At 32.3% G+C, this 27,165-nt stretch overlaps 1 protein-coding gene across 2 annotated transcripts; it reads right to left on the bottom strand.

Annotated features, from left to right (window-relative positions):
- LOC142335850 (dnaJ homolog subfamily A member 2-like) lies at window positions 1-27,165 on the bottom strand. 2 transcript variants are annotated; one of them, XM_075384181.1, is made up of 8 exons: window positions 26,895-27,165; window positions 25,846-25,866; window positions 8,761-9,026; window positions 5,166-5,246; window positions 4,678-4,811; window positions 4,315-4,457; window positions 3,733-4,053; window positions 1-785 (listed from the first exon to the last, which is right to left on the bottom strand). In XM_075384181.1, exons 1-8 carry the CDS (start codon window positions 27,042-27,044, stop codon window positions 585-587), a joined length of 1,317 nt encoding a protein of 438 aa, XP_075240296.1. In that variant the 5' UTR covers window positions 27,045-27,165; the 3' UTR covers window positions 1-584. The 2 variants fall into 2 exon arrangements, with proteins under 2 accessions (XP_075240296.1, XP_075240304.1); XM_075384189.1 differs by lacking the exon at window positions 25,846-25,866 and having other exon boundaries at window positions 26,895-27,164.

The raw sequence follows: 27,165 nt of genomic DNA, 5'->3' as shown, positions 1-27,165 counted from the left end.
TTTGTAGTATAACATTTATTATATATATAATCACTGACACTGGGCAACTGACTGACATGAAATAGAATTATCATCTTACTTTTAGGTTATAAACGAACTAATTACAACGAACGATAAAAAGTAGGCTGGCGGGATTCGCAAATTAGACAGCAGCAAGTGATTAGAATCGGTCGTCCCAGAATATCGCCATACGTTTCCTCAGATTAAGCAGAGCTTACATAATAGCCACTGACGATGTTATGTCTATAATCTGATTTGAAGGAAGGACGCAAAATTTTATTATTTCAAATCGAACGTGACTAAAACCGATGGCTATCGACTGCTTTGCTCCACAGAATCATTGAACATAGGCTATTGTAAATTTTCATTTAGCTCCTGAGAGGTTTCGTAAATTAGCACTCTTTGTCTTCCTAGCAGCTTGCCCAGTATTATAATAGTCATGCTCAATAATAGTGAATTTAATTTTCATAGATATAACCAGCTGCTGTATTCGAGGGTTACTGTATGTAAAGTGGAGATAATGAACCAAAGGTGGCAAAGTAAACAGTAGCCAGTAGGCTAGGAGAATGGGCTGCTCAGTAGAATTATGCAGTCTGGCATTGCTGTACTCCTGGTCTCCCGTCATCGTCGCTGTCTGAGTCTTGCATCTGGTGGTAGTGTCGAGAGTGAGCTCCACCAGCACCATTGTGCATATCTTCCGAGTACTCCAACATCATTACTTCCTCCACGTCATCTCCCTCTGGGATGTCAAACTTGGGCCTGGCAGGTAATAGCTTCTCCAATTTCTAAAAATTCAATGTCAAATTTAGAACTGCCCTTTAATTTAAACCTGCTTTTGATACTCTAAACAAGGTCACATTTTCATGACTCAGCAACCAATATTTGTAAGCTAGCTTGCCTTGCCTGTATATTTGCGCTGTTGACACCACTGATGCCGTTTGAGATTGAAGCAGTTAGAAGGAACAGAAAAAATTGACAGTAATATTTTTCTAAGTTTCAAAATGTGTTTTAATAATTCAGCAGCTTAATTAAATTCGATGAACATGGTTGATTGATTAAACCTCTAAAGTGGAAAACAAAAAGTTTGCTACTATTACCAGTATACTCTAAGGAACGTTGATAACTTATCGCACAAACTTCAAGTCTTAGTGCCCGGGCTTGATTGATTTTTCTAGTTTTTGTATTCCGCTTTTTGACCCTGAACGTATTCGTGTATAACTGCTGAGAATTCAAAAACATACCCGGCAGATTGCCGGAAAAGAGCCACCGTTGATTCCCATAACCAAGATTGAGATTGGAAGAAGAACCAATGAAAAACATGATTTTTGTTCAAAAACAATTTTAAAGTGGGAATTCTTTTGATCTCATTCTGGAGCTGAACATACTCCTGTTTAGTAGTGAGACGACACAGGGGCTAGCATCAATACCAATAAGCATTAGAGATGGCAACTAAGAACGCAGTTCGAGCCACGGGCATCTAAATTGGGCTTTATGGGTTTCTCCAGTTTCTATTTCTTATTTCGTTTTTTGACACTGAGTCTGTTCATTTTGAAATGCTTTGATGAGAGAAGAGTGAAACTAGCCCAGAGAAATCAAAACGATTTCACGCATAATGTTCAACAAGCTGTGAACTAAGGAAAAGCGAAAAAAATAAGTTCAACAAAGTAAAAAAAAATCATAGCAGGACAAGTCCTGACGTACAATTCAAAAATATTTCATTGACTAAACAGAAAACGGATCTACTATGTTTCGCCCCCCCCCCCCCAGCTTAGTGAGCAAAATTTTTTATGACCCCCCGGCGCACGTGCTATTTTCTTACATAGTAACGTGCTATATAACAACATATAATTTGTAACTGGGGGTCATAAAAAACACTGGAGAGCCGAAACATAATAGATCACAGAAAACTAGACCTAGAACGGACTATGAATGGATTGGGAAACCATTTAGTAAAAAATCCGATCTAAATAATGGAAAAAACAGTAAAAATCAAAAGGAAATTGCCGCATTTGAACAGAAAACCTTCAACGAGAAAGCGAATTTTTGTTCAAACACCGTTTTCCCACTCTACTTTTAGAGTGAAAAAATTTCACGCCAGAAAACCACTCCCTTTTTCTCTCCACTTCCTGTTTCGGCGTGACCAAAATCACAACTCAATTTGACTTCAAAAATCATGAAAATGTGTGAACATATCTTAAAAAATACAGCGACCCAATACAATTCAAATTCTTTGAATTGTAAAAAAAAGGAGCGCTACAATCGCTGGCTGAGAAGCTGAGGTGGCTATTAAATACATTCAGTTGAAACAGTGAGTGAGGTAAATCAGAATTCAAACGTGAATTATGTAAAACGAAAAATGCGATCTTAAAAACGAAAGTAAAAATAACAAAAAAAACACCCGGACAAGTATGATCTAAAATTCTGAAAACTTTCATTGAGTAAACAAAAAATTGTACTTAAAAATGGCTAGGAATAGCTCGGAAAACTATTTACCGAAAGTCGACAAACAAATGAAAAAAGTAAAATCTAAGTCAAATTGCCCCATGAGATCAAAAAACACCAGCGAGAAAGCGAACTTTTATTCATATTAAGGTTAAAAGTCAGTCGCAAAGCAATCTAATTGGGTTGAGATGAAAAACTACGACGAATTTTAGCTAAAACACACTGCAACTGAATGTAAAAATCGGTTACAGCACGGCATAAAAAGTTTAACCAAATTGAGCGTCATATGACAAAAACAACCGAATAACGTCGGTGGAATTGCTGTCAAACAACCGGCGAGCGTTTGCCTTCAGTAAGCCTAAGCCAGCCGCAGATAAGGGATTCTAGCATTAGGCGCAGGATGGTGCCGAGCAGAGTTGGGGTATCAAGGGCAATCAAGGGTGCGGCTTTGTATTTATGTATGTATGGTTGTATGTGTGTATGTATTATGCATTTATGTATGTATGTATTTTTGTTCGTTTGTTTTTTTGTTTGCATGTATGTATGTATGTATGTATGTATGTATGTATGTTTGTATGTATGTATGTATGTATGTATGTATGTATGTAATGTATGTATTTATGTATGTATGTTTATATGTATGTAAGTGGGTTAGAGACCAAATGAGATGGGTCAGTCCAAGATACGCGACTCAATAATTGAATCAAACTTCGTTCGAGAGGAATTAAAGAACATAGCCGACAGATTGCCGGAAGATAGCCACCGTTGGCGCACATTGGGATTGAAACAGCAAAAAAGAAACGATTCGGTCATTCAGAGGTCAGTTTCAGATAGATTCTAAAACTATACTTGATTCAGCTTTTAAACCTGAAGCTATTAAGCTTAATACTAATATCAGCTAGCAATCGCTCTAATGAACTTTGATAACCTAATGCACTATGACTTAATCAACTTCCCTTCACCGGTCAAAAACCACACCATAAGTATAAGTCTTCAAAACAGTTTCTGTGAATCGCATACTTGGATATTAGTGAGCTAAAAGGCTCTAAGAGAACTTAATGCCCGCTGGGCGCTACCTGTTTATCCCGTTTTTGAGGACGAAAATTCAAATGAGTCACGAAAAATCGGTCAAGCGAAAAATCGCATTTAAACAAGACCAACGGGACTAATATGATTGCTACAAACTTCGTTTGAGAGCAATTAAACAAGACAACAACAGTATAGCTGCGCTCAGGATCGCACCTCCAACCAAACTTGCTGGGTAGAAAAGACGCATAGTTTTTCACAAACCTCTGCAGTTTCGATGTTTTCAGGGAACACAATGTCACATGTGACGTATAGATCTCCCTTTGCATCAGGATCTGACATTCCGTACTTGGGCATGCCTTCACCTGCGATCATGTACAGGCCATTGGGCTCCATGACTTTCCCAGGTGGCCTAGACAGAACGACACTTCTGCCATCGAGGTGTTTGATTACGTGATCGAAGCCACACAGTGCCTCAGAGATGGTTATTTTCATGTTATAGACGAGGTGGTCGCCCCTTCGGCTGAATTTCTCGTGGGGCTGTTCAGCGAGGATTATTACAACATCTCCTGGCTCCATTCCAGGCTAAACAAGGAAAACTTTTCAATATTCGAAAAGCAGAAAAGACAAATAAGGCTTTGCCATATTTGAATTCCACCGAAGAACTGTTCTTACTGATTTCATATGCAATTCATAATTTGTTTGGGAACTCAAATCTAGTATAACTATTTCTATCAACCGAGCTCATTAACTACTTACTGATTAGGTAGAATACAAAAACATTTTTAATAAGATTTAATATATTCCTCATGTCTATACAAAATTAATTTTTTTTTCTTTACTAACCTGTTGATCTCCCTCCTCCCTGAGCACGATTTTCTGTTCATGTCTAGATCCCTTCTTGATGGGCACTTCTAGAATCTTGGTTTCTTTCACCACTTTCTGCCCACTGCACGTCTTGCACCTGTCTTTCTCAGGAATCTTAGTTCCTGTAACAGAAAAAAACTGTACCTATTTGGGCGGGAAATTGTTATTCATTGTTAGGAAACCAGTGAGCATATAACACGGTTGAACACCTCATTTTGATGTAAAAAAAATATGCAATCAACTATCCAAACCGGTTGCGCCAATGATGAATTAGCAATTAAATGAAAGGAATCGCGACTCTCTATCGAGACTTCAAAACGACGAGATTATGGTGGCACAAACCCTGTCCATTGCAGGCTGAGCATTCTGACTGGAACTGTTGGACAAACCCTGGACCCAACTGTCGCACTTTGATCACTCTGCCCTGTCCGTCGCACTCACGACACGTTGTGACTGACCCCGGTTTCCCGCCTTGCCTAAACAGATTTTCAAATAAACGGATATTATTGATCCAGGCTCAATCCGACAAATGAACAAAAAATTTATTTCAAGCCAGTCAAACCAGCTGATAAGTATTCGATGTTCGTCTTGTGGGTTTTGGACCCATTCACTCATAATGATAGTAACATTTAAGCATTAATTTAACAGACCTTTAGTCTATTGGAATTTTTTAGTCTGTTCCTACTGAAGATTTTTGTTTATGTTCAATTCTCCTTGTGTTCACGTTAAACAATCTAATATTGATACATGACTGCTCACTGCATTATATGCCATTAAAATCTCACAAGAAATTTGCAGCAACCAAAGTATGAAGAGAGAAATTGACTTACCCGTTGCACTTTTTGCACAGCACCGTTTTGTTCAGCTGAATTTTACTCGTTTTGCCTTTGTAAAGATCTTCCAAGGAAACTCTGAAACACAAGTTCTCTACCATCCGGTAAAGTTTTACTATTTTCCATAGCATACAAGATCCTTTCTAATCCAATTTAGATCAAATTCATTTCATTTCTCTCGATCGAGAAACGTTTTTAATTTTTTTTATTCTTATGGTTATTGTACGAGTGGGTATTATGAGACTTTCTAGGCCCAGCAGAAAAAAAACCCAATTTAGCCAAAGCAAACAAAACGAGCCATCAAATTCTTAGTGTCAACCACACAGTGCTTTGATGTTAGGTTTCCGCAACAAATGCGTTTAAAAATCATAGATCTGTAGTCAGCTTTAAGGGCTACTCACACTTCACATTCCTTCAGTTCTGATCAAAACTGTTTACTAGAGTAATAGATGCAACGCGACACTCCAAAGTACCACGTTTATCAAAAGCACAGCCAACAGATTGCCGAATTAGACTTGCGAGCCGTAGAATATAGAAAAAATATACATAACAGAGGTGGAGTCGCCGACGCGATCTAAGAAAACTGCACAAATCCAAATATCGAGAAAACACAAAAAAATTGTTGAAACAAATAGGGTTTGTTATTTTAAATGCGATGCTTCATTAGAAACAGCCGCCATTATATATGAGTCGTCGATAAGCTTTAAGTCATCTTACTGATGCTATAAATCATTTAGAGCGAGGTCAATCATTAGTGATCAAAACATATATCGCTCGATTCAGCTAAAACTCAAAAATAAACATAGCCGGCAAATTGCCAGAAAATAACTGCCGTTGACCACACTGCCCGACGTTGGGATTGAAACAACTAGAAAAAAATAACGAGAAAACTACGCGAATACGAAGGCCTAATTTTATTTCCAAATGATTAAAAAAGTTTTCTTTGATCTCCAGATTAACTTCCAAGTGATTAAAAAGTTTTCTTTGATCTCCAGATTTAAAAGATTGAAAAAATATGGTCAAGTCAGCCTTTAGACTGGAGGACTATGAGTCTTTTTCAGTGACTAGAACCCATTAGCAGTATGCTCTAAGAAACTTCGATAACTTAATGCACTGCCTTCAACACTAAAACAGGGACAGTACAACAAAAAGAACTACAAAAACTATCAAAACAAAAAAATACCTATATTTTATCAAAAGAAACAATTTCTAAGTCATATAAACCATGAACTGCTCTTTTATGAAAATAAAACACAACTACGCACTCTAAGAACACATGCACGATCTCTTAAAATCATTAAACAAAACAATGACGCAAAAAGCAGCAAAAAAGTCAAATTGCTCCATTGCTTGAAATTGCTTGAAAAAAATTGGATCCAAAAACGGAAAATTACTTCAAATATCAATTTCTCACTCAACCAGTAGCGAGATAGCGAAATTCTGTTCAAACACTATTTTCGAACTAACAAGAGTGAAATAACTTTCACGCCGCAAATTCACTTTTTCGCTCCACCTGTTTCCTACTCCAATTTGACTTCATAAACTATCAAAACTTTGAACCCAGCCAAATACACAGCCGGAAGAATTCCCGAAGCGGCTCGTATAAGAAATCGACCACCCTTACTGAAATAACTTCCAACTTAATCATACTAGTTAGAAGCAAGAACAGGAAAATTAACAAAAGAAAAGTATCTGACAACAAAAACTGATGAAGCATCTGATAAAAATTTCTTTATAAAATGCGACCCAAAAACAACTATTCGCAAGATCTTGCAGTGTGGCTAGATTTCAGTATTTAGCAAAAAAAAATGGTCAGAAAAGTTAACAAAATAGTTCATAGAGAGAACAGAGGAAAGGAAATTTGAGAAATTAAGGAGAAAGGGAACCGAGGGCGCAATTAATATTCTCTGTAACATTCTTCAAAATTAAGTACAAACTCCTAAAATGCTACGACCCTAACAAATATACATCAGAAACTATGCTAAACTCCAATGTTGAAAACAGAAGTCAACGTTCTAAAACAAAGTCAATGTGCGGGAAGAAATCAAAGTACAAGTCATGAAAAAACTTGCTTCAGCCAAAAAACACCCAAAAGAAAATTAAAGGACCACTTGGATTAAAAAAAAACATAACCGACTAAACGTCGGAAGAATTGATCTCGAACGACTAGTAGGAGCTCTAATCAATTGCGGTCTGCTTCTGTCGGGGGGTGGGGCGAAATGGGACCAAGAAGTTCGATAGTGGGCTTCAAATAAACAAACCGACAAATGTTGGAAGAATTGCTCTTGAACGACAGGCGAGGCAATTGAATTCAGATCCATTTTTCTTTATGGGTGCAAAAACCTTTCCCCACCGGGATTCCAACCACTGACCTCTCAATCCACAGCCACGCGCACTAACCACTGCGCTACAAATAACTTACCTCTTCTATTCTGCAACCGATTTTATATTAGCAACAAGCTTTAAGTGCGGAGCAATAGAGATCACTCAAAAATGAAAAACGAAAGCTTGAAAAAGTCACTTGAAAAGTCAAAGAATGTTCGAGAAGAAACGCCCAAAATTGTCAAGCAAAAAAATTGCATAAAAAATACACACACGTTGACAATAATTGCTATGAACTTCGTTTAAGAGCAATTAATAACCGCATTAGAGGTTAATATATATCACTATTAAGATTTAAAGTGAAAAATGGCACCAGTTTCGGCGCACATTTCATTTGACTTTTAGTATTAAATTGCCGCAAATTGAGTTCAGCTGCTTGAAATTGTGATTGAGAGAGAATTTTAGATAACACGGAACCGAAAAAGTCAACACCGTAAAAGTCACTCGAAAAGTCAAAAGGGTCAAGCGGAAATTTTGCATGAAAAAGACACACATTTACAATAATTTCTTCTCTACGAGAGCAATTAAAAACTTGTATAGTACCAATATTCCTCTTCGAGTCCAAAAACCCGTAGAAAACCATTAATCCTCTTCGAGTCGTGAAAACCTGTAGAATTCCGAAATTCCTCTTCGAGTCACGAGACACAAATTTACAATAATTGATTCAAACTTTGTTCGATAGCAAACAAAAATCGCCTGGTGCATAATGCAAGTGGGGATAACCATCAAAAATATTATTACTATGAAAAATATTTTTATAATGGAGCACAAACCATTTTTTACAATGAAGCAAACATAACCGACTAAACGTCGGAAGAATTGCTCTCGAACGACTAGTGGGAGCTCTAATCAATTGCAGCCTGCTTCAGTCGGGGGGAGGGGTAGCCTATATGGGACTGAGAAAATCAATAGTGGGCTTTAAATAACCACATTAGAGAATAAAATATACTACTATTAAGATTTAAAGTGAAAAATGGCACTTTTCGGCGCACTTTTCATTTGACTTTTAGCATTAAATTGCGGCCAATTGAGTTCAGCAGCTTGAAATTGTGATTGAGAAAGAATTTTAGATCACGCGAAACGCAAAAAGGCAAGGGAGTAAAAGTCACTCGAAAAGTCAAAACCACCAAGCGAAAATTTTGCATAAAAAGACACACACGTTTACAATAATAGCAATTAAAACCACTTACGCTGATATGTTAATGCTTACTTGAGTGGATGAACTACGTCCTTTCCTTTGGTCGGCTGGGATCTTCTGCTGCGCCCGCCGCCAAATCCACCAAAAGGTGAAAACATGTCTTCAAAATGATGTCCTCCGCCACCCATACCACCTCCCCCACCAAAAAAGTGACCAAACACATCGTCAAAACCCCCGGAGCCACCACTGGAGCTTTCCTTGACAGCATCCATGCCGTATCTGTCATACATGGCGCGCTTGGACTGATCACTCAACACCTCGTAGGCGAAGTTTATCTCCTAAAATACAGGGAGGAACAGATTATTTGCATTAACTTTAATATATTATAAGTTTAAGTAATTTTTGTATCTCTTACAAGTAGTGGATAAAACAAGGATTCCAACCACCAGTAAAATTTGTCCCTTTCTCCTAACGCTAATCGCGCATGTCGAATCGGGCCAAATTTTACTGTTTGTTGGAATCTTTGTTTTATCCACTACTATATATTAGCTCTATATTCAATAAAAAAATCAATTAAAATCAAAAATAAAAACAAAAAATCAAAAAATCAAAGCAAAATTTACATTTCACTCTTTAAGAGTGATTCACTCTTATTCGGAGTGATCCCCAGTAGAAAAGATCGCTCTTTTTCGCTCTTAAAGAGTGAACCCCTCTTTTTTGATATTTTTTTATTTTTTTATACTTTTTATTTCAAATTATCTATACTTTTCAATAAATTTATATTTTCTTTTATTTTTTCTATATTTATTCCATTATTAATAAGAAATGATACAAAATCATAGTATTTACATGAACAACTATCAGTGAAACTGCTCAACGGAGTTGTTTTGCAAATTCGCAGATCCTCTGTTTGGTTAATAACTAAAGGACTTACAGCTCTAGGACTTTGCCAACTAGGATTAATTGTTTTATCCGCGAAGCGGTTACACCGATCAGTTGTATCAGGGAACCTGCTTTGCAGATTTCTACTAAATACTCTAGTCAATTCTATATCTGGATGTTGTTTCTTTACATGAGCCCGTATCCCATCATATCTCACAACAGAAGTACAATATTGACAATTAACTTTAGCTGAAGTACAACTTCTACATGTATACTTACCCTCATCAAAATTATTTAGTGGTTTTATTTAATTACACTTATTACAACATCTAGTTAATACTTCTGAGCTGGGGTTAAGGTTAGGGTTAGGGATAAGGTTAGGGTTGGGGATAAGGTTAGGGTTGGGGTTAGGATCTGAGTTAGAGTTATAGTCATAGATAGAACCAGAACCAGAACTAGAACCGGAACCAGAACTAGAGCTAGAACTAGAGCTAGAACTAGGGTTAGAACTAGAGTTAGAATAAGGGTTAGAACTAGAGGTAGAACTAGGGTTAGAACTAGAATTAGAACTAGAACTAGATTCATTTTTTAAAGAACAACCCCATGGGGAAAAATCATTAGCACAAATACCACTTAATATTATATTACCACACATACATTTATCAGTTTTATCTTTATGAAATGATTCATAATGATATTTTAAAACAGCAATGTTTCCACATTTATAGTTACACTCTAAACATTTTAAAAGCATTTATAATAGGGTAAACTTATTTACCTAATCCTTCACAGGGTAATATTTAGCCATGTTTTCAATTAAATCTTTAGTATTATCTTTAGATGTGATACACTTTGCTAAATATTTATTTCCTAAAGTATTGAGTGTATTAGTTTTACATCTCTTATCTAGAATCAATTCAAGGTCTAATTCTTTTTTATCTTTAACAAAATTTATAATCTCTTCTCTAAATTCTTCATTATTTACATATAGTTTGTTTAAAAACCTTACTCCCTTTCTATTCAAAATTCCAATCTCTTCATTGACGAAATCAGTTACACTGATCAGTATAACTGCTTCCCTGATCAGTATAACTGCTTCCCCGATCTATATATTCCTCTTGGATCATGGAACCTGCTTCGCAGATCGAGGAATCGGACTTTGTCCGTGTTTCACCTTCCAACGCTTCTCCATATCCAACATTAACTAATGTATTTACTCTACTCAACATTGTACTTGCTCCCATTGCTACAGTTCCAGCATTTCTTAATATTGAATCAGGATAAAAACAAGTTTATTAAAATAAAACTGATAATTATCATGATTAATAACATTTATATCTGTTGCATTAATCATTAGTGGTTTCATATATGCTATAAGTTTATTTATATCTTCCCTTTCTAAATCATCTTTTAAACTAAGAGCTTTTAAATCAAGGAAACCAACTCTTGAATCATATATCATTGTTCTATTACTACTACTAATAATAAAAGTACTTTCCTTTTCATTATATTTAATTATACCATAACGAAATTCATCTGACATTCCATCTGTACAATTATAATAGTTACTATTTAATTCACTAATTACTTTATTGAAGCCATGTTCACATTTATATATCTCATTTAAGGTTTTAAATAGGTCAGGTCCATTATAAGTTGTTAAATAAATAGTATCACAACTCATTCTTGCTGTATTAATTATTTGAGCTGGTTTATGACACATTACAATCATTTGAATATTATAATGTCTACCTTCAGTAAAATAATAAGCTATATCCTTATTTAACCTATCACCCGTATCATCAAGTACTATTACACAATTTTGAAATTTATGCATATTATTTTTTGTGATCATATTTATATCACATTTATTAAACCCAGTATAAAATTTATTAGACTCAGGATCTATCCAGTCTCTGTCATCTTTACACACTATAACTATGGACCTTTGGTCTTGAACTTGATCTTGATCTTGAACTTGATCTTGAACTTGATCTTGAACTTGATCATGGTCTAAGTATAACTTTAAGTATTGTCTAATAAAATATGTTTTACCCGTTCCTGTTCCACCATAAACAATAGTATGTAATGGTGACTTTTCATATTCAAATCTAACTAGACTCCTATTCATAAATCCACCAAAACTTTCTTCTAGTTTTGTATATTTACTTGGTATTGAATCATATATTATATAACAAATTCCAATTATAATAATAAAAATAAAAACTGCACTACCTGTTTCCATTTTTATATAATAAATATAGATTTGATTTAGATTAAGACTTAGACTTATAATTAGACTTAGATTTATTAAATTTATTATATAAAAATGCTCATCCTAACTTTTGAGGAATTCAATAATAAATTTAATATTGATAATAATGCTATGAGTGATATCAGAATAAAAGATATAGGTAAAGATATAAGTCTAACACCAATTGAGATTGTAATGAGAGATGATAAACCAGAAATGGTAAGTGAACCTAACTCTAACATTATTGTAAATCTACATCCAACTGAAGGTACACATTGGGTTTTAGTTATAAGAAGAGAAGGTGGTCCAACATAATACTTTGATAGTTTTGGTGTAGAAACTCCACCTTTATTTTTAGAAGAATATATTGATCTAGGCTCTAATGAGAGAATAAAACAATTTGAAGAAACTTATTGTGGGGCTTATTGTTTATATATGATCTATCTTATTGATAGAGGATTTAGAATTAAAAGTCCTTTGAATATTCTAGTTAATCAATGTAAATATCCAGGAATATATAGTGAGTGTTTTTGTTTGAATTGTAGTAGAGGTGATGTTAACGATAATGTTAATGTTAATGATAATGATCTACGAAGTAGCTTTGCTAATAATGTTAATGATAATGATTATGTTAATGTTAGTGATAATGATAATGATCTACGAAGTAGCTTTGCTAATAATGATAGTGATATTGTCATTGATGAAGATCTACGAAGTAGCTTTGCTAATAATGATAATGTTAATGATAATGTTAATGATAATGTTAATGATAATGTTAATGATAATGATAATGATAGAGATAATTTTATATATCTTTTTGATGAAAAATATCGAAGGAGTAAATCTAATAGGAATAGCAATAGTAATAGCATTAGTAATGGTGAAACATGGACGAAGTCCCATAGTCCTACCAATAATATCCGTGAAGCGGTTCAACAGAGTTGTTTGGTTAGCCACGAGCGAAGCTCGTTTGCAAATTCACCGATATCTGTAAACATAAATGATGATCTATATTCATGGTTAAATGACGATGATATAATTACTGAAGCCGCATTCCCAGATAACTTTAGATGAATAATATCTGGTCCTAGTGAATGTGGTAAGACATTCTTATTGAAAAAACTAATTCTAGCTAGTATATACTTTGATAAGCTATACATCATTGGACCTACTGGTGATCAGTACCATGGTATAGAAAGAATAAACCCAAAAGCAGATGTTGAATTTATTATAGATATAAAAGATTTACCATCTCCTGATAAACTACCCAAAGACTTAAAGAAACAAATGATATTTGATGATGTTAGAGCCAAAGAACCAGTTATTAATGAATACTTTTGTAGAGGTAGACATAATAACTGTAATATGATATATCTTAATCAAAACCTGTTCTCTCTGGATAGGCAGAGTGTTAGAGAGAACTGTAATCTATTTATTTTATTTGAACAGAGAGGTAAAGTCCTCATATCTATATATCAAGATTTCTTTAATAATATTGAACTTAGTTATAATGATTTTGCTGATATATGTAATAAGGTATGGAAAGAGCCTTATAATTATATTGTCATTGATATAACTTAAAATCAAAATATTAATGGCTAACTAAGAATTAATTGGGATCGGAGAGTTTTGTAGTTTAGTTTAAGTTTAAGTATCAGGGAACCTGCTTCGCAGATAAGTCTCAGTCTAAGTACAAGTATCAGGGAACCTGCTTCATAGATAAGTGTAAGTACAAGTATCGGGGAACCTGCTTGGCTTACCACGAGCAGAGCTCGTTCGCAGATAAGTGTAAGTGTAAATCAGATCAACGAAGTTGTTAACACAGATGTAAAGTAAAACTTAATACATCACCATTAAAATCTATAGGTCTGCCATGCTCATCTTTAATATGAAATTCTATATATTCTATTCTATCTTTAGTTACATTTTGATACAAGATATTAGTTGGTATAATATTTATCAAGTAACCTGGTGGTTCAGTTAGATTAAAAGTATATAGTATGTCTGTATCTTTACCATTATCTTTAGCTCCAGATATCACATTACAATGAATGTTGATAGTACTAAAACCCATAGTATCAATAATTTTCTGAAATTTATATCTACCTTTTTTATAAATCATTTTTCTAAATCCTAGTAATGAGGCTAGTGAGTTTTCTGTATCAAAGCTGAGTGCTCCTTGTTTTATTTCCATTAAACATTTCATCGTATTCTTATCAGGTTCTATTATAACATTACCATCAGTTTCTTCTTTTATTAATTCTGCTATATCAGTTAACTCATATGCTCCCGGTGTAATAGTTGAATATAGCAATGGGATTCCTTTATAATTATGATTAAGTATAGATGTAATGTTTGGGCTTGAGGTAGAGATTGGGTTAAGGTTAGGGTCAGAGCTAAGAGCCCGAGGTAAAGCTTCATCATCTTCTATAACAGTACTAGCATATAAGAATTGATTGTTTCTCCTATTCACATTAAACACTGAATTATAAACAGATAATCTAATTAAACCTAATTTTGTTGTATTAAGTATAGGTTCACTAAAGTTAAACTTTTCTGTTGGTTTTATCATTCTAAAGTTAAGTGTATGCTCTTCTTTAGTTTTAGTTAAAGCTTCGTGTATATTTTGTAGTTCATATAGAATCAAGTTGTCTGTCATTTTTTATCTAATAAAAATGGATTTTAATTTGGATACAACTTATGGTTATAAAAATGATATACATAAAAGTAAGATTATAAAATATAAACCTAATAATCTAGCAACAATGAATACGGTTAATACTAACATTAATATCATACTCAATAGAGAAGAGAATCACTTAAAATTGCGTGATTCATATCTAGAGATAGAGTTTGTTGTATCAGATGATGCTGGTGGTGTATTTGCTAATGATGCTAATATCAGATTAGTTAATTATGGTATGATGGCATTGTTTAGTTCAATTAAGCTTGAAACTAGTGGTGGTAGGACTATTGAATATATAGATCATTGTCATCCTAATCTATTGATGTATAAGTTATTAACTAGTACTGGTGATAAATATGAGAGTGGTTTTGTGAGATAGTCAACTTAAAGGTGACCAAATTGCTGCACAACGAGGTCATATGTATATGATGATTAAGATGAGTGATCTATTTGGTTTCGTAAATGATTTAGAAAAGATTATATATGGTTTAGGATTTAAACTAATATTAAAAAGGAATAATAATGATAGAGCTCAATATAGAGTTAATGCTAATCCTGGTGCAGTTCCCAATGATGGTAATATAGAAATTAGAGATATATCATGGTGTGTACCTAGTATTGATCCTAGTAATGATAATAGAATTATTGTGCAAAAGGGTTTAAAAAAATAATGTAGACTTTAGTTATTATGAAAGAAAGACATTTTATAAGAATGTACCCAATGCTACTAACTTCTTGTTTGATCTAGGTATGGAAAGTGGTATGGAAAGACCACAATATATAATAGTTGGTTTTGAAAATAATAACGTTAATGAACAAACTCATGATGCAAGTACATTTGATATAATGAATGTTACTGAATGTTATTGTAAGATTGGTAGTGAGTTTTATCCCGAGGATAGAATGAATATTAATTATGGAACCAATAATTATAATGAGGCTTTTAAAGAGATTGTTAGCTTTAATAAAGATTATAATGGGCTACCACATAATATAAAACCATATATAAATCATAGAACATTCAAGAGTAGTTATAGAATATATGTATTTGATACTAGATATCAAAGTGATCATATAGGTCCACAACCAATACAACTTAATTTTAAATTTAGTGCTGCAGTTGCAGATGTTATATGTCATGCATTAGTATTAACTAGAAAGGTTATTAGTGTGAATAGTGATGGTAATAAGATGGTTGATATTATATCATAGTTATAATTTAAGTCATAGATATAATTTAAGTCATAGATATAATTTAAGTCATAGAGATAATTATAATTTTAGATATAACTCTAGCGAAAATTATAATTTAGATATAACTCTAGCGATAATTTATAATTATAGTATAATATAGTTATTGTTATAACTATATACTTATACTTATACATAACCATATACTTATACTTATATTTATAGCTAGTCAGCTCTAATTGTTACTCTTGGTAATACCTAACTATTTCTTATTAGTATTAACAAAACCTTTAGCCTAAATAATGTCTAATTTCTTTTTATTCTCTAGAGCCAAGCCTCTAGCTTCAAGCTTAACCTTGGGCTTGGGCTTAACCTTGGGCTTAGGCTTGGGTTTAGGCTTAATAACAACAAGGGATTATACTTTTTAACTTCCATTATTTTTTATATATAGAAATGAGTCTTTTAAATAAGTTCAAAACTAATTCATATTGTGTTGGAGGTAGACATTATAGTGGTACTGTTAATATAAGAGGAGCTATTACTTCAAAAGGAACTAAGATGTTAAAAGGTAATTGTGTTTTATGTAGAAGGAATAAATCAATGACAGTATCTGATGCAACAATAGAAGCAGAAGGACTTAAAGATTTCTTTAAAAGTGTTGGTAGGGCTACAGTTAACTTTGGAAAGTAGCTAATAATCCAGTAAGAGCATTAGAAATAGCAAGTAAAAATAGGAAGTTCAGCTGCATCTAGAAACCCTAGAGCTACTTAATCAGCCACACATGATTTAATTAAATTTGCAACTACTGGTGAAGGTATAAAAGTAGTACAAAAAGGAAGAGGGTTATACTTAGGTACAAAGAAAAGATAATTATTTGATTATAATTATGATTATATTATATTATGTTTATGATTATGATTATGATTAAATTATGATTATATTATGTTTATGATTATGATTATAACTAAAGATTATGATTATAAATTTATCGATAAATATTAATACTATTATTATTATTACTAAAAACATTGTTATTACTAAGCACTAATATCATTAATCTAAAAAAATACTCAGCTTGTTTTTCTTATTCTTCTTATAATCCTCATATAACTTAACAAATTCATTATACTCATCATTATCTATTTTAGATTTATTTTAGATCATTCATTGATTTAGTATATAGTTTATTAAACTTATCACTAAACTGTTTACTTGAAATATACATTTGTGAATACTTTATAATTTTATTTCTAATTTTAGTATTAATTGTTTTTGATAATGAACCACAAACAGTTGCTGTAGCAAAAGCTGTTGGTATAGAATAAGCTAATCCTATACCTGTTAATGAAACTGATGTTGTTGTTGCAGTTGTTGCTATTGATGATAATACTATTTCTGTTATCTCAGCTACGTTAATATAATTCTTACATCTGCTTAGCTTCTTATTATAGTTATTAGTTTCAGTTTCATAATAATTTCTAATATCTTTTATAATGTTAATATTGTTGTTAAATTTATTATTAGCTTGAATCTTTTCGTTTATCAATCTTTCTGATACTGATGAAAAATCTGGATATAGTAATCTCTCACTCGGTGCTGTTGGATTGGTCATTGCTTTGCTTATTTTCATTAGTAAAAATTCTTTCTATTTCTTTCATTATAACTTCTTGATTAAAACTATAATGCATCTCAAGTCTGTCTTTCTCTTTATTATCAAGTAACTTACTTTGTAAAAGTATAGCAATTATATATTGTACTATAACACCTCTATGAGATTTATTGTATTCTTTCATTTCTCTAAGACCGTTAGTAAACATTTCATCTAGTTGTATTTTAGTTATATTCTGATGAAACCTATTACTATCAAATTCTTGCTTTAATTGATTATATTTAGAGATAGTATCTGCAGCAACTTTATTACAAAACTTAACAGTATTTCTGACTTCATTTGTTGATTCAATAAACTCATTAATTAGTTCTTCATTAACTTGTGTTTCATTTAGTTGTAATGTTTTAGTTGTAACTTTATCAAAGTCTCCTTTTCTTAGTTCAGTTATGTTTTTACTTAAAATGTCTATTTTATTAGAAGAGGATAATAAGTTATTGTCACAATACTCTTTATTAACAACATCTTTTTCATTTATGGGAGGATGAACATTTGTAAATTTATAGGTATCCTTCATATCAATATTATCATTATCTTCTAGGAATAACCCACAAGCCTTACTTAGTGTTAAGTTGTTTGTTGATGTTGTTGTTGATTGGTGTTTAGCCTGATAGAATCTGTTTCTTGTCATTAATTTTAAGAAATATATTTAATGATTCCAAAACCTTATTATTAGATTCAAAATCAAACTCGGATTTCAATAGTTCCTGTTCATAATATTTGCCTTCTATTATCTCTCCATTAATATCTTCTATTTTATATGTTGGTGGATGTGTTTTTAGAACTTCATTCACTTTAAACAATTCTCTATTCCAATTAGAAGTGTAACCTTTAGAGAAGATATTACGTTTATCTACATTTCTAACATAATCACCAGCTTTAAGTTTAGGTGTTGCTTTTGTAGAATTAACATAGTATTTAACTTTATCAGGATTATTAGAAGCATCAACTGGTGTCATATTAATTGTTGAGTGAATGTTATTGTTATATGTTACAGCAGCATCATTTAATATATTTACCCAATTACCATCACCATTGATGAACATTGGTTTATTTATTATGTATAATAATGTTCTATTAAATCTCTCTATAAACACAGCCTTTAAATCACTATAAGTAGAATATAGCTCTAACCCTGAAGCGGCTTTGCCGGTTCCATATTCCCTAAGTAAAGATTTAAATGTTTTATTGTAAAACTCACTACCTCTATCTACCCATAACTTTCCTGGTTTTCTAGGTTCAGAGCCACCTTGTGGATGTTCACTTAATACTATTTTAAAACCATTAGTTATAGATAAACCAGATTTATTCTTTAATGGAATAGCCAATGCATATTTTGTGAATATATCTATAACTGTTAATATAAACTTATAATTATTGTTGTACTTACTTAGAGATGACTTATTAATTAAATCAGCTGACCATGTTTCATCTTTATATAGTGGTATTATTCTTTGTCTTCTCAACTTTGTTATTCGAGGACTGAATACTTCTTTAGCTAGTTGTTGTTGTTGTTTTTCTATCGTTTTATTTATGGACATAGTCATCTGCGAACGAGCAATGCTCGTGGCTAGCCAAGCAGGTTCCCTGATAGCTTCGCTCATTTACCATAATTAAAAACAAAATTATCTAGTTGGTCTTGATTAATAATATTCATAGATAATAGTTGCTTAGATATATCTAGCATTTCATCATGTAATCCATCATGACCAGCTTTTGTTTCTCGTATTAATAATTATAGTCTTCTATTAAGTTATTTGGATCTGGGTTGCTATTTAATCCCCTACCATATACATCATCTTTTGCCCCCATTATACGTTTTATTGTTCTATATCTAGCACTTTTCTTATCGCCCTTTCCTAAATCATATCTAATATCAAATAAAAACCTTTTAATTTTGTTTTCATCTTCCTCAATATTATCATCATATGTTACATTTGATTTAGTAAGAAAATCAGTAAATCCTTCTGAAAACTCGTATACATTATCCCTAACTAAAAATGCACCCTGCTCTAGAGTTATATCAACACCATTCATTTTATCTCCTAGTAGGTAAATCTATGAGTTCTAATTTTAATTGAGGATTAGTTTGAGCCCCCATGTCATGAAGAAGTTTGGTTGTCTTTGTATCAACAAAAACTGGTGCTATATCTTGAGTTTGCTTTATGGTCCCCTTTAACGTTTCACCAATCTTGGAAGCAGTTTCATTAAACTGGGAACCAGCTTGCTCGATCATCTTAGTTTGTTTATCTAATTCTTGATTTTGCCAGTCTATTGCTCTTAATGTTTGTTCACTTAATGCTAGATTCTGTTCATTGTTTGCGTTTATCTGCGAAGCAGTTTCACTGATAGTTTTAGTTAAAGGATCGAATAACTGTTTTATTTCACCATAATATTCTTGTTGTTTTAATTTATCTTCTAATCTATTTCTTCTGTTTTGTTTTTCTAGATTGTTTAATTCTTATAAGTTTATCTAGTTTAGTCATTTTATATTTATTGAAAAATTATAATAAGAGTAAAAATGGATAAAGAAAACAGCTTCTCTCTTAATCTAAAAATATGTTTAGCTTGTAAAAGACGTTGTCATACTATAGATGAGTTTATTGGTCATATTAAGGAACCAAATCATGATGATTTAATAATTTCAACTTATTCTAAATATGTAGATGGGGCTGGGAAGATAATAAAATTGTGCTTCTTTATTATTATGCTTCTTTATTATGCTTCTTTATTCCTTTTTCTTTAGTGTTTTTAGGATAATTTTTGAAGCGATATGTTTTGGGGGACAATGCTATAAATTCCTCAATAACCCTACTTCCCAGCTCGTGCTTAAACTTGCCGGGGACTTTATTATTAGTTTTTATAGGTACTTCTAAATTAGATAAGTCCGTATGCTCATCACTAACTTTACCTTCACTATAACTTAATACGCAACTGTCCGTATCCATATAGTGAAGTGTTAGATCTTTGAGGGATGGTTGTAGAATATTATAGAATACATCATACATGTGTAATTTACTTGATTCTAAGATAGTAACACCTACATATACTGGAGAATCATATTCTATTTTTTCTTTATATATTCTATTTGGCTATAATCTCTATATCTAGTTATATTGTTAAATGTTGGTTTACTTACACTTTTCATTATCTTTTCTTTATCATGCAAGAACTTTCTTTGAAAGAAGTGTAGAGGATTCATGCACATTCTTCCATATAATGAGTTATTCATTAATTTCCTTACATCCTTCTCTGCTTCAGTTTTAGCTGTGGCTCTTTTGTTAGTGTTGTTTTGTTTATAATCGCTACATATATAATCTTGTTTAAATTTAATTACTCTATGTATTTTTGTTACTTTTACTCCCATCTTAACATAGAACTTTAACATCCTATAATGAACCATATATTCTGTTTTGTTGTTTTGGTCTAAGATTAATTTCTCTGATCTTGCTTTACTTTTCTCTCTTTGTCGGTATCCCAATTCATTATCATTTATCTTTCTCTTATTAGGCATTAGTGCTAACTGTTCTGTTCTCTCTTTACATTCATTAGTATAATCAATATCACAAACTATATAGTAACTATGATCACTATCATCTGGAGTATTCAATATTGTATCAAGAGTAGTAGTAGTAGTAATAAACTCAAAATCCTTATAAGGTAATTTTTGCATCATTGCATAACCATATAGATTGTTTGCGTCTATGTACCATATATTTCTATTAATAACTTTATCATTAGTATCTGCAAAGCAGGTTCCCTGATTAGTATTAGTATTAGTATTATCGTTAATATTAGCATTAGTATTAGTATTACTAATATTTATATATCTATTCCCATTATTCCACATATACCACCTCTCTTTGCTCCAACAAAATCATCTAGCATTTGTTTATCTTGTAATGTATCTAATGTTACACCACTTGACATTAACCAACAATCAAAACTATAACCCGGGAGACTAACGTAATGTAGTGGATTGAGCTTGAATTCCTTCATACTTAGTTTAACATATTCATTCATGCAATAGTCTAATATTTCCACATCATTCTGTAAATACTCTATAGTTAGATCTTTTCCAGTTTTATGACTGTTTTCATTATTAAAGTTATCTACTTCTTCTTGTGTTGGTAATTTATTATGTAGTGAGGATTTGAAGTCTTCTTTTTTTAGAATACCTATAAGATTATTATAGGAGTCTAAACCAAAGTATTCATATGGATATAATTTTTTAGTTTTACATCCGTATATCTTTGCCATTTGATCTAGCGGCATAGCCAAGGAGTTATAACTATCTAAGAATTTAAGACAACCAATGCTAAACATCTCAGACCTACCAGCAGCTAGTGGTATGTTATCTACTTTTCTTTTATCATTATTCTGTTTGAAGAGTTCGCTATATAGCAGATTGAAATCATAGCCAGAGCCATTATGGAATATTACTGGAATGAAGTTTTGTTGTTTGTATCTTAGATTACATATTTTACATGCTGGTCCTCTATATTTACCAGTTTCATGACAGTGATCTCTTACTTTATTAATACATGTTTTGCTGCAGATATGATAAGTGTCATTAGTTTCATGATATAATTTATCTTCTTCTGTGAATATCATCTTTTCATTATGTTTGAAATTATTCTCAGTTTCTATTTCTAACAGATCTCTAGCAAATCTTTTGATGCAGCCTAGACCGAAGTAGTGTTTGAAGTTACCTTGCCAGGTGTAACCCACAGCTATTGGAATATGTTCAGCTATTACATATTTACAGTCATTAGTTGAGACATCGGTGAAACCGCTTCGCGGATCAACAATGCAACATTCTATATCGGCAGTTATATTTTTTATATTCTGACGTTTGTGTTCATTTATAAAAGTAATATGTTTTTTCTTAGGACAAACAATCTCTGGTTTGAATGAGGTGCTGCATTCGTGTTTATCATATTTAATTTGAGAGTTAAACCAATAGGTACACCTATCACAATAATAATATTTAATGTTGTTTTTATTTGTTCGTTCTAACAAGGTTTCTTATTAGGGCATAGTGTTCTATTTGACCACTACTCCAAACTAGTATTCTTACATCTTTTCTATCTTTATTAAAATCATCCACTTGTTTAAACAATTCTATTTTACCATTACCACAAGGTGTGTATACCCAAATATTAAAATTATACAATTTCTGTATTCTTATTATATAAGCAAAATCATCTTCATGTTGTTGTCTTGGTTCAATTAGTTTATCTACATATTTACTTTCTCGAGTTGCATGGTGTGGGGCGGGATGTAGCCAAGCAGTTATAGTTAGTTGTAAGCAATTGTATTTATAACTACGTATATTTAATATCGATTTAGAGTTTTTGAGATCAGGAGGTAAATCTATATAACTACCAATAGATGCTTTAGTTGGTTCAATGTTTAACTGAATACTTCTTATTCCAAGAAACTCAAAATCATAACCATAACCTTCATATATTTCCTTTTCGAAATCTAGCCACCGATTGAAGTCACCATATTCATATATTGCATTATTATTAATATAATCAGTATTGAAAAATATTTTAGTAGTTTTAACTTCTTCTTTGGTTCTCTTCTTATAATCAGATTCAGCCGTGATCTTATATTTAAAACTCTTAACTTTTCTGAACTGGTAACAGTTTTTAATTTCTTCTAAAGAGTAATTAGTTGCTTCGTCTATATCTTCGGTGTAATTCCCACCTTTATCTGTAATATAAAACTCTCTCATGTTCTGACTTGAGTTTATATCGAAGTCTTCTGTGTTTTCTAGATACATGCGATTGTGACTATATGAGTAGTTAGAGCTACTTTACTTCCAAATTCTTCATGACATTCTTCACATTCATACTTAATTCGGGTGTAGATATCCTCTTCAGTTTTAGTTTTAGGTTTGGTGGCTGGTTTAGTTTTAATAATATAATCATCTTCATCCGAATTATACACCCGCTCCGAGATTTCCTCTTCTTCAGACTGAAACATTTTCTCCAATAGTTCCTTATGTTTGAGATCGTATGATTGATGCCTGTATAAAGCATTCTTTGATTCAAAGGATAAATTACAGACATCACAGAAGTTTATAACATTAGTATTTGTTGACTGAGACATTTTTCGAAAAATGAAAATGAAATGCGATAAGTGTATAAATAAAACTTGGAAAGAATGTTGTAATAATTGTAAAGAATTAGAATATTCTTGTTATGTATCTAAAAATATGGTTAAGGTTAAAGATTTTATAGAACATTTCGGATATCATTATTCTGATCCTGATCAATATCTAACATGTAGTATGTGTAATGTTTATAAACATATATCATTATATAGATTTAGAAATAGGAAATGTAGACTGTATTTATCTTCATAGATATAGATATGGTCATACTAGAAATCAATTCAAGAGAGCATGTTTATAAGTATAATATTCAAGAAGACATAGAAAAACACTAATCACTGTGTATCCACCGATATCAATGTTTTTGACTGTGCTCTTTTTGTTCACTTTCTTTCATATTTAGCAACCCCTAATAGTACAAGAAGTCAACAAGCTTGGTTTAACATCGCATTACACTGCTTAGCAGATCGAATGAAAAGTGCATGTCATGCTAAAATGGCCGCCACCATTGACAAAGAAAGCCACCACCACTAACAGAATGAAATCAAGTGAAAATTTCGAATATAAGATACCCTTAAAGATTAGCTAGTAAAGTGAGTATTTATTAAAATCTGAATTTAATTTTTTATAGATTATACAAATCATTCAATTTAATAGAAGGATTTAATTATTATTTTACTTTAAAACATGCAATTACTTGGGAAATGATAACTAATTTTAACTTAAAAATCATGTCAGAATATTCTAGAAAAAAGAATGTTCTAGAATAATTCTCCACGTGGGGACCTTTATTCTCCACGGCACTTTTTGGCTATTCATCATGAGTTTCATTTGACTACAAAAACTGTAAAATGATACATTAATACTGTTCAGTCAGCTTAATATTGAACTTCAGTCAGCCTAATAATTAAAATTAAAAGTGTTCAAGCATTCTGTAGTTGCACCCTCCCCCACAGTTGCCATTAAGAAAGGCCGAGCAGTACTGCCGTAGCGTGGTAAAGGCGAGTCAACCTTTTATCAAGACCTCCCAAGACTCGGCTAAAAAATGTAACCAGGTACATAGAATCACTCAATTAAACATCATAGATCAATCGTCTCCTGGTTAAAGTCAAAAATTTTAAAGAAACTTGTTTCTTATTATCCAATTCTAAGCAATTTTGAGTTATTTTCAGTCCATCCGATTCTATTGAAAAAAAACTTTGAGAGATGATTGACCTGATTTATTTCAGTATAGTTTGGCATATTAGATATGAAATTAGGCTTAAATCTGGCTTTGAGAACTTTTGGATATTAGCGTATGGAATACATAAATTATACTGGCTATGTACATTTTTGTACACAAAATTGAGCGTGTAATATGTATTTATAGTGGTGAATATAGTAGTGGATAAAACAAGGATTCCAACAAACAGTAAAATTTGGCCCGATTCGACATGCGCGATTAGCGTTAGGAGAAATGGACAAATTTTACTGGTGGTTGGAATCCTTGTTTTATCCACTACTCTTACATATGAGTACGAGCAAAACAGGTGCATATTCGAGTAAATTATGCACATTAGAACGCTACTGTACGGCACTCTTTATAATGCTTTTGCTCAGTAGTCTACCAGCCTTGTTTCAAACAAGATACCTCAATATGCAGTAACCCGGTGTATATTAGAGTCACATGATAGCTAATATGCGCAAAATATCTTCTTAAATTTTCTTAAGCCTCTCGTAATATATTCTTCCATAATCATCGAAAATTTGATCATTGATATTCAGCGTTTTTGATAAACTTGCTGACACATACTCAGAAGCAATAACAATTTTGTTTCCATGTGACTAAGATTAGCTGGAAGACATATTGCAGTAAATTGAGAAGAAGGTTGATTTCGAACATTTAACATCACAATTTATATACTCAGAGTTTTTGACAAACTCCTGTATTCCAGACAGAATTCTATCTGTATTCCAGACTATAGAATTTAAAAAATACAAAATCAGTATGATTGCAGGTCTTTCATCTTTTCACCACAAAATGGGTTTTCCCCGTTATGCAGAACTATGGTGTATATTAACGGCAACTGGGTGCAAGGGAGGTGAACACTCTGGCCCCACTCAGCTAAGGCTGCAGATGGGAAAACCCATCATAATTTAAAAATTATCTTTGTAAATTGGACAATAAAAATCTCATGAAACAATCAGGAAGCTAAAAGAGAAGGAAAAAGGAGATACAAAAGAACACGGCCTGGATTGATCCATAGTCAAATATGCCCCTTTAACAGGGAATTAAATTTTCTGGTTAAAATCTTTGGTTAAAACACGATAGCGGGGAAATGAACCAGATTCAATCATAGGAAAAGTACAAATACCTTGAATTTTTCGGCTTTTCTCTAAAATATTGAAATCAGGATTTTGAACTTCTATCGAAAAAAAAAATTAAATCGCTCAATAAAGAAATGAATCTGCCCTCTTCCATACAAAATCATAGGAATTTTCTAGCATGAATAAGAGCTATTACTGACTTAACTGCGCTGCACAAGAAGTTCCAACATCCAAAATCAACTTTGGAGGATATATTATTACGATCAGCCGAGAAGCTACAAAAATTTGTAAAATAAGATCGATTTTCAAAAATAACGCGCTTTTGATTTCTAATGAATTGACGAAAAGAAATATAAGTCACAGAAGAAACCTCAAACTGCCTTTTCTAAATAGCTTGTTTCACCGAGATTTTCAAAAAATAAAACAAAAACAATACACATTCATTGAATACAATTGAAAATCCTGTTTTTTTAAAAAAACTTCCAAAAATAATGATTTTATTTTCAATGATAAATTAACAAAAAGCATTTTCCCTCGGTTTTATAACTATTTATTAGCCCAAAACAACAAAAATCGAAAGATGGCTTTTCCATTCATGTACAATTGTTCTATCGAAACCAACAACAGACTGTTTTCTTGGCTAAAACTGTTTACTTCAGTGCATTTTGATTTTACATCTTAGTATTTTTACAAAAATATCTGTCCCAATTTTCAAAGCTTTTAGTCAAATAATTGAATGCATCTTTGAGCCAAAATTGTTCAAAAGTGCATAACAAAAAATGGAAAGAAAGAAGGCTAAAAGACGTTTTAGGAAGACTTTTTCGATAATAATTATCATAATTTAAGTGCAACTAAGTATTTCCTAATTGAAAGTTGACCAGGTTTTTTTGGTTCCTCTGAAACCTGAAATATTTTTCCATGTTTTCTGTTTCAAACTTCAGCTAAATAACTTTAGCTTTTTTCGTTTCGTAACATCGTGATAAAAACATTGTTTGATGCTAACAAGCGAGCCTTCTTGTAATCCTTTGTATCAGCTTTTCACATAAGTCAGATCATCCTGAAAATTCAATATATAATGCTCTGAGCGGAGCTTTACCTTGAGCTTTTCCTCTGCATCTGGATTGTTGTTGGTGTTCTTGTCAGGGTGGTATTTTTTGGCCAGTCTGTGGTACTGTTTCTTAATTTGGGCTTCCGAGGCGGACGAAGGAACTTCCAGCACCTGGTACAAAGTATCGTCGGCAACCATTGTGAAGTATTTGGAGTTGTAATGAAAAGAGCACTATCAGTTACTTCGGGCGTTTAACCAGTGTCGATAACGATGACACAATACCCTCTGAAAAGAAGCTCAAATTTTAACACAGGAAGCA

This window comes from Convolutriloba macropyga, chromosome 1 (assembly GCF_964194025.1).
Source record: "Convolutriloba macropyga chromosome 1, txConMacr16.3, whole genome shotgun sequence".
NCBI lineage: Eukaryota > Metazoa > Xenacoelomorpha > Acoela > Convolutidae > Convolutriloba > Convolutriloba macropyga.
Note: the sequence above shows the minus strand (reverse complement) of the source record. Positions and strands in the feature narration are given on the sequence as shown.